Source organism: Alligator mississippiensis, chromosome 5 (assembly GCF_030867095.1).
Source record: "Alligator mississippiensis isolate rAllMis1 chromosome 5, rAllMis1, whole genome shotgun sequence".
NCBI lineage: Eukaryota > Metazoa > Chordata > Crocodylia > Alligatoridae > Alligator > Alligator mississippiensis.
Genome location: NC_081828.1, coordinates 106535402 through 106551219, shown reverse-complemented (window position 1 = coordinate 106551219; position 15818 = coordinate 106535402). Strand labels below are relative to the sequence as shown.

The 15818-nt window shown below is 41.9% G+C and overlaps 1 protein-coding gene across 3 annotated transcripts in view; it reads left to right on the top strand.

The window, feature by feature from the left end:
* The window catches only part of CDH12 (cadherin 12), a 976881-nt gene that overhangs the window by 782963 nt on the left and 178100 nt on the right, over positions 1-15818 (top strand). For all 3 annotated transcript variants that reach the window (XM_059728628.1, XM_059728629.1, XM_019483342.2), the window contains one exon: positions 7037-7331. In XM_059728628.1, the coding sequence (XP_059584611.1) occupies positions 7037-7331 (295 nt within the window). The remainder of the gene's footprint in view (positions 1-7036; positions 7332-15818) is intronic.

Genomic DNA, 15818 nt, shown 5'->3' with positions numbered 1-15818 from the left:
GGGTACTCAATGGGTGCATCTACACAAGACGTTTACTGAGCAGTTGACTAATTAACTGTGCAATAAACATCTTGGCATCTACATGTGTGTCTATTAGGGCACACAGAACTAATAAACTCCACAGCAGTATTTACAAGTCCTACCCTCCTGCACAGTTTTTTCATGCTGCAGCACATGTGCAGACACTGAGCTGGCTGGCTGGGGCACAAAGATGCTTCAGTAAGGGGGCTGTCTGTACCCTTGTGCCCCAATGAGCTCCTCCTCAGCACATTGAGCAGCCCCAAGCTGGCAGACTGACCAACCCTGATGCCCCACTGCCAGCCTGCTGCTGCCTGGCTCAGTGTTGCTCTGTGGGTGCACATGTAAACTGTGTGCCCTGGAGCTTCCCCAGAACAATAAACTACAGAGCAATAAGCTCTGTATTTTATTGCTGCCCCCTAATAGCATGTGTGTAGATGGGCCCAGTAAGTATAAACTTAGCGTAACTTTTCATACGATCATCCAAGATGACAGCAGGAATAGAGCAGACTTAAAGACAAATACAAACCATGTTTGTATTTCAGTCTTCTAGAAACACATACATCAAGAATACATCATTGCCCATCTTACAATTTTCTTATTAATCAAGTTAATTACAACATTCCTATGTAACTTTTGTACCCATTATACCAGGTTTGATTTTACCATCCTTGTTTTTTTCTTTATTGTACCAGCTTTGTGCGTGTTCCATTTAAGGATGTTATAGAATAGATGCACCTTGTTGCCTTCCATGTAACTTTTAACTCATGTTTAACTCATACTTTCTTTGTGCCTGCCTTGTGGCCTACATTACTTCCTGAAGAACTTGAGTGCCAAGGATGCCATGGCTTCAGTCTTATGTGGAGCTGGCACTTCCTGATGTTGTATATATAGTGTCCAGTGTAACACAAACTATGCAGTATGCAGGAATGATTAAGATGTTGATTTATTGTCTATGGGGCCACATTATGAATGCATTATAAGGATGAGACTCAATTAAGTTATTTTGACAATAGGGCCCTTATTCAAAGAAGCCTGTAAACTCATGTTAACCATCAAAAAGATGTTGAAATCTATCCCTTTATAGTGAAAACCTTGAATAGAAAACTGTTTCCATGAATTCAGTAGGACTTCAGTATGTGTATAGCTGAAGGATCTTCAGTTCATGATGCTCTATGAAATGTCAGCTTTCTATTCTGTAGTTCCTATTTTGGAACATAGCATGGTGGCCTCTTTTGTTTTTTCTCATACGAGCATCCTTGTTCATCCCTGTGAGGCACCACTGTATACCTTAGAAATGAGTGGTTGTTTTTTCTCTGGGAAACAAAAGGTATTTTTAAAGCATAAACAGCTCTTAGTTAAGAAAGTGTGGTTTTATACCTACATTAGGCTTTTACAGACCTCCTGAGTTTGCTTGATAGGGGCTGTTCTTGCACTGTTGTTGGCAATCAAATGAAGCATGAAGCCAAGGAAGGCTAGTTCCATAGGGTTAAATGGCATGGAATACCAAGTAGAGAATCTCCTAATGTGGAGATTATTTCTTTAGTAGGATAGTACAAATTCATTTACACAGGCACCATCCAGAGACTTCCTTCTTTAGTCAAGCCCTGAAAATATCCTGCTAAAGCTAAAAGAAACTGTAAAAGAACATGACCTTCTGAAGCAATGGGTTCCATGGGATGACTGTGGTGCATAATACATTCACTATTGTAAGAAATTATTGAGTGAAGTACCATGGCTTTATTTTGAAAGGGAGTGGGTAATTTTATGGCCACCAGTAACATTTATTACTAAGCCAGGAGTAATCCAATCTCATTCTTAAGGAAGAGAGATAATTGCCTGTGTGGCTTAGTAAAACATTTCTCCCAAATGCACTCTCTCTGTACAGATACATTGTACAGGTGACTAAGTGCATTATGGGGATGTTCACCTTCCACAGAAACAAAATCATAGCTACAGGCTGTAGGTAGAATGTTAAACTAGATGGACCGATACACTGACCAGGTCTAGCAAGCACTGAGCAGAATGTCTAGTTCTTGGGTCTACTAGTTCTTGGGTCCAGAGTAGAGCAGTGACCAGTTCATTGATAAAAGTTAATACACTAATTTTCAGTTTTCAGGTAGAATTAGCAAAGATCATTAACAAGGAACTCCATGGTCTGAATGATATATGATCTGATTTTTTAAAATAATCTTTTTCCTGGAGAGTGCATGTCATTTTGCTGCATAGACTAACAGATTGTGATATGACACCAATTTTAGAGTCCTTTTATTAATCATTGTCTTTTTGTATTAAAAAAATATTCATGTTTTTGCACTAACAGTATTTACTGTAAGAAATCATGAACTTTACATTTGGGATAGATTTTCCTAAACAAAGATCTGACATTAAAAATTGACTTTCTGTTAGTGGGGTAGAGAAAGCAAGAGAGCTAATTTAAATAATCCTGGGAATGAATCCTTCATATTTTCAAAGCTTCATGCCATTTTTTAATATTGAAGATTTATAAAGGAAGCATAATAGCAAAGGAAATTGGTGTGGATGCAATAATTTGTACTGTAGTGTAACAATAAATTCAAGTGACTCCAAAATTTAAACAGCTTCTGCTTTTAGTTAAGATTTGGGAGTCTGTTTTCTTGCCTGTTAGTTTTGCTCAAATAGCAGAAAAGCAAGAATTAGGAAATAAATATAAGCAGGAAGAAAAAAAATGTGATAAAAGAATGAAATTACTGCTGGACACAGTGATAAAAAAGTGTACTCTCTCAAATTTTATGTGCGGTTTTCAACTTGAAGTAGACAAGAACAAATATCTCTTCCTCCAGTGCAATGCAGTTTGCAACATATAAATCAGAGACTGAATAGCAAGCACTTACTGTGTAGACTAAACTGCTTTTGGTAAAGTTAAGATCAGCCTGTACTGTTGTGCAAGCCCAGCAGATGCAAATCTTCTGTCTCTCCTGGTAACTGATCCTGGTGGTGTTGTTCACTCATCATCTGAACTGACTCAGTGAACAACACCACCACCACCACCCAACAGCTGTCTGGATGCTTCAGAACTATAGTCCAATCACCTAAACAGCTGTTTTTCAACGCAACTTGTTGTTTGAAATCTAAATGAACTCCTAACTCAGTCAGATAATGGGATTTAGGCTAGGTGTGTAATGTGCTTTGCCTTTTATTACAGGGTTCAATTGAAATGAGTGATGGTTTATTACACTGTACTAATTAGGGAGACACTTTGGATCTCTAAATAACTCCATAATTTGCATTCCTTAAAAAGGTTTTAAAAATAAGTGCCAGATGTGCCCATTGCTCAGCAATAGGTTTTGATCTGTTTGTAGCAAAATCAAAATGGCAGGATATTTCGATTAAATATACATGATGTCAGGTCCTCAGCTAATATAATAGAGCAGATCTCTATTGAAATTATTGGAGATACCTGTTTATCCAGGCATGGGATCTGGTCCATTGTTGGTGTGGAATACAACAAACATATTTTTAATAGCTGAAATCTTAACTCTTCAGAGTGTAAAGGGTTCTTAATTTGGTGCCTCTGAAGGGTCAGACTTGTATACTTATTTTTGCTTCCACTTTTTTAATGTATTCATTTATTTATGTTTTACTCTTCCATTCTCTGAAGAACCCTGTCTTGGTCCCATTCCTGCACAGGGATTTTTATTAATCTCTGGCAGAATGCACACTGCTGGCTACATGTACACAACAGCCTGATTCATCACAATTTTGATATAGACTCTCTAATAGTGGTAAATAGAAATAACTGTCAGCCTCCAGTGCTAGGTCTAATGTCAGAGGAATGAAGCAGACAAGATATACGTGGTATGTCTCTCCCTGTTGGCAAATCATTACTTCCAAACTATAGTGAGGGTATAGTTACACCTAATAAATTAACACATACTAAATTTAAGGAATGTTAGTGGATGTTAAAGTTAGCATATGCTTTGAGCAATCCCACATTCAGAATTAATGGTCCCATGTAAAATGTAGTGCTCAGACCTGCCCTTAGAGGACTGTCCTTAGGGCAGGGATGAACAGTTATTTTGGGCAGAGGGCCATTACCAAATTTTGGCAAGCTGTTGAGGGCTGTATGGGTAGCTCTGCCCCTTGACAGGTGCTCTGCCCCGGTTGCCATCTTGGGACTGGAAGTCCCACCCCTAACCTCTGACCTTTGCCACCAGAAGTCCTTTCCTTGCCCCTGGAAGTACTTCTTTGGGAAAGATGGTTTGCCATCTTAGGAGGGAAAAAAAACCTAATCGTATACTAAAAATCAAACACCCATAATAATATATTTTAATTTAATTTAAAAAATTGTTCTGATTTGTGTGCGTTTGTGCTGTATATGTAGAAGTGATACATAATAGCTCAAATGCAGTCTTGCTCTTGTATATTGTGTGGGGTATGAAGGGAAGTTGGGGGATGTGGGTGGGTGTGGGGTTTGTGGGGAGCTGTGGGTGGGTATGGGGGCTGAATGTCTGGGCTGTGCAGCAGCAGCATGGAACAAACTGCTTCTGGGGGAGAGAAGTGACCCCTTCCCCTCTCTGTGGCTGGCGCTTCCTGGTGCAGCTGCCCAGAGCCTATGCGAGGCTCTCCTGTGTCACTGCCCTCTGGGCTGCCCCATGGGGCAGCAGTGGCAACAGAGAGCAGGTATAGGCACCCCTGTGTAGGCTCTGAGTGGCTGCACCAGGAAGCACCAGCAGTGGGAGGGGCTGCTTTTCTCCCACATTGGACAGCAGTTTGTCTTGTGCTGCTGCTCATGACCCTGGGCCCTGCAGCAGCTCCAGGCTCACCCGTTGAGGCTGAGCCAGAATAACAGTGGCAGTGGCAGCAGTAGCTGGAGAGAAACAGCTGCTCAACACAGGAAAAAGCAGCCCCCCCCCCCGCCGGTTAGTTTTTGGTGCTGACGCCCGGAGCATGCACTGTACTAGGCTGTGGTGCAGTTCCTTCACTGTCACATCTGGGCTGCCCGGCGCAGCAGCAGTGACTGTGTGGAGCAGCTGCAGGGCAGCTCACAAGTGGCGATGAAGGAGCTGCTCTGCAGCCCAGCACAGAACGAGCTCCAGGCAGCTGCATCAGAAGCTGCCCAGTGGCAGTGAGGGGGGGAAGGGTGCTTTCCTCTATTCCGAGCAGCAGTTTTTTCCCAGCTGCTGCTGTCACTGCTACTGTGGCTAAGCCCCAGCAGGTGAGCCTGGAGCTGCTGTGGAGCCCAGGCTTAGCAGTGGCAGTGTGGGACAAGCTGCTGCTCAGTGCTGGGGAAAAAGTGCCCCCTCTTAGCTCATGTTTCCCTGTCCTAATAAGTGGGCAATCCTATTTTAAGAATCCTTAACAAATACTTAAGGTGACAACACCCTGACATGGCCTTTGGTAATCAAAGTTACTAGGATAACGGAAGAGCTAAATCACCTAGTAAAACTGAAACACATACTGTTTATTTCATTGACACATCTTTCAGAACATATTTATCCCTAGTTTTAAGATTTTTATACATTAAAAGGTTTTTTAAACTTGTTTGGGGGATTTCTGTGTTATTTCTTTTTATTTGTTTATTTTTTGGTAACTGTAAACTTGCAAAGGAGGAGGAAAATATTAGTTTTAACTGGCCAGGGTGTAATGGCTTAGCAGGGTGCATGTGAGCCACATAAATTAAAGGATGAGGAAGAAAAGCATTAATTATGTCAAGGTTGGAGCCATTATCATTTCATTCCACAAAGAAAGGAGATGCTTGACTCCCAGCAGAGCCTGGGTAAACTGCCTTTTAATCTATTCACAATGCACCCAGTGCCCAATGAGGATGAAAACGTGTGCTCAACTGATGATGAGGTCATTTAAAAATCCACCTGTGGGGCAGCTTTAATGGAGTCCCAGTCACCTATTAGCTCAGACAAGAAGGGTTGGGTTGAAAACATGCAAGGAGGGTAGTTACATACGTGTGTGCGTGCATGTCTACCACATACACACTCCCTCTCTATCCCACAAACCGTGACCTCCTTTTTAGTCACAAGGTCCTAGATTTAATTTCAAGAGAACAGGCTATAAATGTTATAAAGTGTCTTTAGCTCTACCTTTGTAACTGAGCTTCTTACCCCATTTCCAGAACTGTTTAGCTAGTTTTCAGTAATGCATTTTCTGCTTAATCTACTTTCATGTCCCACGTTTCCTTTACTGAGTTTCACCTTGAACACTACATCATGTAAATAAAGCACATATCCATAAGCCCCTGATTGTACTGTTTAAGGGAGTTCACTTTGGTGCACCTTGAAAGCTTGTTTTCAAAATGTATCCAGCACAACTGTGTATTTGTTTTTAGCTGGAAAAAGCACAAAGTATTATTTGAATAATGGGTCAGACTCTGAAAAGGTATATTTGTTTTTAACTTATGGAAAACCAGGGAGTTTATACCACTTTGATGTAACTTTCAACATCCATTAAAGTTTTTTAGCTGGAACAACAGCATGAGTCTAACACAGTTAAAAGTGTCTAGAGAAGGGATCCCACAAACTGGGATTAAGACCCTTTTTCTGCTAAGACACAGTTCCAATAACCAACCAAAGCAAAGTTTTTCTGTCCTGTAAAGCTTGCTTGTTTTTTCTAACATGAAAATAAACAATTATTGTTCCAGTGGACTGACAAATGTGTACAAGAAAGTTTGAGTCCGTAACTATAGCGTTATTTCCCCAACATCCTGCTAATTTTTATGAGTGGACAAATCTCTCGTTCTCTATCCTTTGAGTTTCCAGTCCACAATAGGAGTATAATAACATGCACAGAAAAAGAGATTGAGAAATACTTGGTGTACATTGAAGCCAATAGGGTGGTGAAGTGGAAGTGGAAAGGGACAGTCTGACTCTCACTATCACATCTAATGATGACTTCCGGTATTACTTAGAACCAAAGTATAATGCACTGAATTCATACTAAGTTGCACACTAAGTTGGACTTTGAGCTTAGGGTGTAAACAAGTCCATGATCAGAAAGCAAAACTCTTCTTTTTTCTGTTCCATAGCTTCATTCTGACTTGGATAAGGGAGTGGGCACTGTTAAATACACCCTCTCAGGAGACGGAGCTGGCACAGTTTTTACTATTGATGAGACCACAGGGGATATACATGCCATAAGGAGCCTTGATCGAGAAGAAAAGCCTTTCTACACACTCCGTGCTCAGGCTGTGGATATAGATACCAAGAAACCACTGGAGCCTGAATCAGAGTTCATCATCAAAGTGCAGGACATTAATGATAATGAGCCAAAGTTTCTGGATGGACCCTATGTTGCCAGTGTCCCAGAAATGTCTCCAGTGGGTGAGTAAGAACTTTACTCTTCTTGAATCTTTACTGCTTCTTTTCAATGTTAATTTCTTACTGAGGATCCTGACATGGATATGTAACTCCCAGAATTCATATCTAGGACACAGACAATGCCTGCATTTAAGAATATACACATTGCAATATTATTTTTTGTCATTTCTTGTTATTGTCAAGTTCTTTTTCTTTTCTGTTAAGTACACAGCTACCTGTGGCTTTAAGTTAATTGGCTTGGGGGATAGAGATAAGTGTGCTCAGTGCAGTACAGTGCAGTAGGACAGATATCTCAAACAGGTTGGGTCTAGGGTTGGGGAGGCATGCCGTCAGAGGGATATTTGCACACTGTTGTTTTGTTTTCCCATCCTTTTACACCAACTCATCTGTCTACGGTAGAGAGTTGGGATGAAACACACCTACCACCACCCTCAATTCACACAGTCCTTGGTAAGTGTGTGACAATAAAAAATATTCCGGTCTCTGGAACACCTTCCTATATCTGTCTTCTTCCTAGTCACAAACTGTGTGCTCATCTCATATCCTCTAAATCCCTGTAACATGCTTCTAGAAACAATGATTGTACTTCAGAAAAGGAGTACAGATTAGGCCTTGGCTGGACGCTGGGCAGCAGAAGTTTAGCTCAGTTCTATGTTGTGTGCTCTGTCACTTCCAAATGTCAGTGTTGTGTATGTTTTGTTGCTGCTCCTGTTTTATTACCTTTTTCTGTCTCATTTCAAAATTACTTCCTCTCCTGTCACGAAGTCACAAGTCAGAGCTACTCAGCACCTCCTAGGCTATAATTTAAAATGCCCATTCTGAACAATTGCTAAGGTTTTCTAAGTCTCAAATTGTACCAGGAGCTTCTGCTGGCCTGCTAACCACACAGTGTATTTCATAAAGTTTAGATAGCCAGTCCTAGAAGTAAACATGGTTAAAAACATACTACACAAGTTGTTGTGTGGCATACAATTTTAAATTTTTGTGCATGATTATCTGGAGCTGATAATGCTGTCCTGATCTAAGAAGTGGGTTGAAAGAAGTAATTGGTTTTAAAACCGCACATTAAAATGCAGTCAATTTAATTAGTGATGGAAAAGCATTTAGATTTTTTGAGTTCTTTTTCTTAGCAGGTAACAAAATTATATATAGACAAGTACAGCCTATGATAACAATATCCTTAGTCGTAAGTTAACACAAATAGTCATTCCAAATGAAAGTGGCAGGCCTATGTGGTCAAGATATGACAGTTACTGCAGCCCATGACATACCAAGAAGCAATGTGATTCGTTGCATCTGACCACATTTCACTCCCCAGTTTGAATGACCAGGTACTCAGGAGTAGATCCAGAGTGGGTGCTGTGGTCACATTCCTTTTTCAACCACACTGCAGGAGTAGCAGCTTGAGACTTTACGTTCGCAAAGGAGGTAAGAATCTGTCTCCTACCCTGCTGTCAGCACCCCCTCTTTTCCCCCTCAATGTCGCCTCCCCTCCCGCCCTTCCTATTTCTCCTCTTTCCCACCTGCATAGCTGTTCCAGCCCTGCTCCAGCCAGGCATGGGTAGCCACGCTTAGCTGAGGACAGCAGCAGCAGGGTGTGGGTTCCCCCACCCAGCCTGGTCTCCCTAGGTGTTCCCTGCTAGCCCAGGAGCAGGGCAGGGAGGGGGAGCCCACCTGATGCAGCTGTCCTTAGCTGAGCCCAGCTTCCCATGCAGTAGTCCCCAGTAGCCCTGGCTGGAGCAGGAAAGGAATGGTCAGGACAGCAGTGGTGGTAGGAGGGTCTTTCTGTGCCCAGAAGCATAAGTATTGAGGGTAGAGGGGTGAATGAAAAGGGAGGAAAGGGGGCATACCTCTGAGCACAGAGGGGGAAGGGAAAGGGTGCCCAGAGTTGGAGTGGAGGGAAGGAATTCTTACCTACTTTGAGGACGTGGTAGGGGGCTGTGAAAGAGGGCTGGGAGCAGGGGATGTAAGCTAACCTTGCTTCTCTGATCACTGTTCCCTCACTCCTTTAAAAATCCTTAATCTACCTATGTAGGTACCCATTTATACCTAGGCCTAATGGGTGCAGCCAATAGAGTGGTGCTCACACTTATACCTATGGAGCTGATATGGGATGCCATAACTACTTTGCCACCATTCCCTGGCTTGTGATCAAAAATAAAGGGGAAAAACAAAAACCAGTCAAACTACTTCCACTGTTAATGCACGTTGCTGATAGCTGCGTGCATGGAACAAGTTAGTCAGCCATTTTATTGCAAGTTGAGCAGCCTTCAGGTAATGCACTGCATTACATTGTATTGAGTACTGGGGCCCAGATTGACTGAGTCCCTTAGCCCTGTAATTCCTCTGTACTTACCTAGCTGCTATTGATTTAGGAATTAGACACCCAGATATTTTTATAGATCTGGGTCTCCATGACTACATGAGATGCAACAGGATATTTTGCCTGATCCATAATGCTACTCAAGTTTTAATACATTTTCCTTTTGAATAGGAATCAACAGATCACAATCTGCAGGAAGATGTCCTTTGCTTGTCCTCTGATTCCTGCTAGGACCCTATGTCCTTCAGTTGTTTTCTCTGCCTCTGAAAAGAACATTCACAGCAGCAACCCTTTTCCTCTAAAACAGATTAAAATTTACCAGAAAAGATTTTTTTTTTTTAAAGAGAAGAAAGTGACCTTGGTACAGGTTTAGAATCCAGCCAGCAATTATTTGTTACTTAAATTAGGTCACGATCTCAGCTCCTAGATCCTACATAGCAATAGAATATAGAAATGTCTTTTGTCGTCTGTAACTATCCATGATAGTTTTGGTGTTCAACCTTTTGGCCTTCTGGGCCAACTGAGTAGTGTCAGTCCCTCCTCAGGCCAGATCAGAACCTGCATGCCAGGATCAGACCAACATACCTGGATTGGGCTCTGTATGACCTCAACTGGCCCCCATGCACTGGGATCAATCCTCAGGCTGCCTCTAGTGAACCCCATGTGCTGGGATCAGCCTTAGGTCCCTAAACTACCTCCTCTGGCCCCGCACATCAGGATCAGGGTCTTGAGACTCTGTACTACCTCCACCTGGCTCTGCACACTGTGATCAGGCCTTGGGCTGCCCTGCAAGCTTCATTTAGCTCACAGAGCTACAGCCTACAGGGAGCCCCATATATTGGATGACATGGCACTAGGGACTGGAACTGGCCCACAGGCTGAAGATTTAGGACCCCTAACCTATTACATTGAGCCTTCTTTTTAGGATGTAGACATTATCACTGTTATCTATAATGTGTAGACAGTACCTGAGGATCACCCTGAAGGTCACCTGAACTTTCAGCTGGTACACCTGAGATTGTCTTAATTAGGGCTCTTGTACAATAGCCATTTCTCACTTTTCAGTTGATCCTCTGCCCTTGCTACCCATTAAATTTCAGGTGAAACTTGTGGTGCTGGTTACCATGTTTAAATCACTAGGTAGCCAGAATCATTCATCATATTCTTTGACCCACCATATGAACTGCATTTAAAAAAAATGTTTGGTTTTATTCTAGAGGGAAGCCTACTAATACAAAAGATTCTATATGCATTCCCACCCCCTCACCTCTGAAATCTTCTTTGTAAAGAAGTTGCATCTCAGTCCAAATTCAGCCAAATTGAATGTGTGATATAGAATTAATCTTTGTTTGAGCTTTAACTTACTGACTGCTTCTGGAAGCCCCTATAATTTACCCCCTGTACATATAAGCATTGGGTTGGAGTTCTGAGATATAGCTTTCTTATAGGTTCATGAGTCCCATCTGTCCTTGTGCTTCAGTTTTGAGTCCCTGAACTGAAGAGAGTTGGCAACAACCCATCTCTATTCCTCTTCCTTGCAAGGGGAAAGGAGTGGTACAATAAACAGAGGGAACCCACCCTTCCATTTTTCTTTTCTAGTTAGGAGTGGAAAGATATGCCCATAGGCACTGTCCTGAGCCTTCTCAACAGAGAAAACCTGCAGCCATATTTGGAAGCTCATTTTGCTACTGTATGTTCAGGTTCACGCTTTCTGCTGACCTCACTCCAGTTACCCCTGTATTGGAATCTATGGGAATTTACACAAATAAGGTTGTCTGCTCTGACATGGCAGAAATCCAGTCTGTTGGAGCAGATTCGATTAATCGAATGTGCAGAGAATGTGAACTGATGCGCCCAGCACTGCGCCGCATCCATTTGTATAAATGGCAAACTGCACGTTAGTGCTAAGAAAATGGTGGTGGTGAGTTTTAAAACTAAAACACCTTTGTGTTTTATTTCAAAAGTGCACCACTGCCATTTTCTCAGCACTGACGTGTATTCTGCTGTTTATACAAACATATGTGATGCAGTCACGGGCTCTTTTAAAAGTGCCCAGTGCTGTGTTGCATACACGTGTGCATGTGCCATTTGGAACTTGTTGCATGTTAATTTTAGGCAGCTGCTGGAGCTCTTAATCCCTGGATTGTCCACACGTTAACACCTGACACTAGTTTTAAGCATTCTTTAGGTGGCTTAAATTATGCCACATCACAGCAGGTTTATCTCTGACCCATGTTACCCAGCTTGTATTACACTAATGTGTATCACTGTAGGCTATGCATTACTGTAAACACTGCCCCCCACCACTGCCCCCCCCCCTTTCCCTCTCTGGTTCAGATCAGAGTTACTGCCCTCCCTCCCCCAGGCCTCCCTAGCATCCCAGATCCCTGCTCACTGCTCCACCTGCTTAGTTGTGGCTGCCTGTGGCACCTGTCCTGGGGGATGGGGGGGAGGGGCAGGCAGGGAAGGGAAGGGAAGGGTTAACCTGCCTGTCCAGGCACTGCCACCACCCCTGGTGCTCTCTGGGCTTGGGTCAGCCTGAATAAGAGAAGCATCCCAGTGGCAGTAGCAGTGGGGACCAGGCAGATGGGTTAACCCTTCCCTGCCTGCTCCCCTGGGACAGACAGCATGGGTAGCCACAAGTAAGCAGAGAGGGGCAGAGGAGGAGCACTGGGGGCATCAGAAACTGGGGGAACCCTGGGCAGCAGGGGGCAAAGGGGAAGTCCAAGATAGGGAATTCTAACCTTTCAGTCCTCCAGGCCTCTGCTGGCCTGAACATATGACTGCTCCAAACTTGACCTAGCACTGACACTGATCAGCATTTGAGCAGCTTAAAGTGTAAGAAATAACAAGGCCCTATGTGGGCAGAATGATAACCTGTATAGTGATGCTTGTTTTAACTTTTTCTATTTTTCCTGAGAAAGAGAGAAAAAAAAAAAAAAAAAAAAAGACTAGCTCCTAAAATCCATTGAATCTTTAGGGGGATTTCTTAGATCCAAATTTCTAATACATTTCCTGAGAGCACCATGCCTACGCACATTTTTTTCGATAAGGAAATTTAATCTTGTCCTTCAAACTCAATCTGAGCCTCTATTCAACCTCCATGCTGCTATTTTGTATGTATTTTAGATCATTAAAACAATATTTCTAAAAGGCCTCTCCCCTGCCTCATTATCAAGAAATTTGGCACCTCTTTTCTCAAAACTTTCTTGCTGATTATCTGTGAAGGTAGTGTAGTTTTCAGAAGAAGATTGTCATCTTTTCCCAAAGTCGTCCCACTTTGCTTATGATTTAGACTTCTTTGTGTACTTTCTAACCATTTCCAAGCTCTCCCCTCAAAAGAAAATAACACTAGCTGGATACCTGCCGTGCTCTAAAACTACTTTGACAGCCAGTATGTGTAATTCAGAACATATCATCATCTAATTCAAAGGGCCGGAAGCTGGCTCTAGGAAGGAAACCTACTCTGATGAAGTAGATAAAGAAGCCTGCGTATGCCATATTCTTCCCCTGTGTGAAACAAAGCACATTCTACCAACGGTGTAAGCAAGCAAAAGTCTTCTAGTGTCACAGCCTTTGACTGTTGTATCCTATAGGCTGCTGGACCCAACTAAAACTTTGTCAACAATTTAATCTTAGTCCTTATATGTAGTTTCATTTAGGGACATGAATACCAATTAAATAAATATTTGCATGTATTAGTTACCTCTCCTCTCCCCCGACCTTCCTCCTCACTCTTCTTTCCCTCCGTCCCTTCTGCCCTGCTGCCTTCCAGTTCTTGCTGGGGCACTGTAGGGCTTTCCTTCCCCCACTTCTCTCCTGGACTTCCTGGCCCCAGGTTAAACAATATCTGATAAGCTAGAACCCGTTATCACTGAGCTGATCAGTTAAATAATTAATCATTTAACCGTTCATATCCCTAGTCTCATTTAATGTAATAATAGACTATCTCCTGCCTTTTCTTTGATGCTGGCAGTTTATTGTTTATCTAAGAAATTTAAAACATTTTCTCACAGAGTATTTTATAGTGAAACATTTATTATGGTAAGCCACAAGACTGAATTCTCAGGAAAAACGTAGAAGTGAACATTAATATTTAACATTTGTTGATTGGTTATTACTACTATTGCTTCTACAAAAATGTGGCATATTACAAGATATTTATTCTGAGGTGTGGCACAGAAAGAAATATTGAACATGAAATTCATATTTTTGGAAAATAGAAATTTTCCATTCTATATTAGACCATCTGCTCTGATATGCTACATTTGACACCAGTCATACTGGAAGTTTTAAGGGTACATGAAGATGTTACACTTAGATCAATCTAAGTAGTAAATGAAGTTAGACTGGGAATGGGTTAGCACATTTATTTAAATCTGTCCCTGTTCTGAGCACAGCCTTGGGGCTGGAAAAGCCCAGCTGCTTGCCCCAACCATAGGACTATGTTTTACCTATCCCTGCTGACCCTGACCAGACTATTTTTAGCCCCCGGTACACCCCCAGGACTGATCTGTTAACCCCCCCCTGATCCTGCCCTTCCCTCCACCACCCTGATTTACTTAGATTGGGTTCCTGGAGTGGCTCTTAGTCCCAGTGAACATGGGCACACGCTGTGCCTTATCTCTGCTCACGCAGCTTAAGATAAACCAAATGATTGTAGATTAGGTACAGGAAGCTGTGTACTTACCCTATGAGTCTGGTCCTTAAAAGAGCCAAAATGATGTTTTGATTTTTTTTTTGTTAATATTGATATATGGATGCTTTTAGTAGTTTCTCTTTTGGAAAACTGTATTGGTTAGACAGAAGACAGTGCAGTATAAAGAAAAAGTGCAAATCTATCAGGAGGTAGAGAAAGCAGATGAGACTGATTGATTGTTCAAGTAATTATCAAGGAATTTTTCTCAGTAAGGGCGAAGGTAGGGGGAAGCTTGAAGAATTCTTAGAGACCAGGTTACACATGGGCTGTAAGGGTTATGAATGCTGGGTGAAAGAAGGTGGGGCTAGTGGCTGAATGAAAAATCATTAATATGAAACTGATGAAATTTTGTCCTTGCAGCTTCTCATTATGACAACTCAGCCAACACTCTAGAGATAATCATCTGCAGAATTTCAGATTCAGACCTAGGAACTTATGTACACTTAACCAACTAGCAACTCTTTGTGTTTTCCACTGAACAGGCAGATGAGGGACTGTTTTGATACTGAGTATTAGGGTTTTTTGGCATTCATTGAGAAGCTTTGCAGCATCAAGTAGTGCACTGGAGGTTCAGGACAAGGTGTATTAGTGTGTTATGAGTATTTGTCGCATTTTGTTGGCAGAGGGAAAGATACTGGCATGTTTTGATGTAGCCTTGAAATGTGTAGGAATTGTTTCTATACAGGCACATAGCGTCTGTAATCATAAAACATGCTGTATTGATGGCTGCTTTAGCAGCCACCGATCAGCAATAAATGTTAAAAATTAACAAGAAGTTGCTTTTTCCTCACCACAAAATGTCTCTAAACATTAAATATCTTTTTTAGCAGGAGCTGTTCTCTTGGCCACCAAGTGGTTATAAACCTTAAACATATTTTAAAAGTATTACTTTTCCCAGCCACGGAGTGACTGTAAACATTAAATATGTTTTATAAAAACTGCTTTTCCAGCTACTGGCTGAATGGCTGTGAACATCATTTTTCTTCAAAGTTGCTTTCCAGCTGCTGAGCTATTTTTTCCTGTTAGCTCACTTCTATTTATATTTCTCATGCAAGAAGGCAAGTGCAAGACTTCAGTGGCACAAGGCAGCTCTTAGTTTATGACAAGCAATCATGTCCCAGTCATCGTACTCTCATAAAGACATTGCAGATAATGAGAACAGGCTGAGATTTAAACTGATTATTATGGATATTCTGCATAGATGACATGCACATCTACATTTTCCCCTCTTCTTTTTAGTATATAATTCTGCCGTGAACAGCAAACAATAAGGACAGACATAAACTACCCTCAGTATTAAGGGAAACAGGCCCCAAAAAACAGACATTGATGAATTGTATGAATCAAGTCATCAGTAGCCCTTGAAGAGGACAAAACAGAAGCAAATGGGAATCAGTAAACCAAACATGATTAACGGCTTTAATTCTAGGTGAAGAAATAACTCCATGCAGCAAATTGGATACAATCC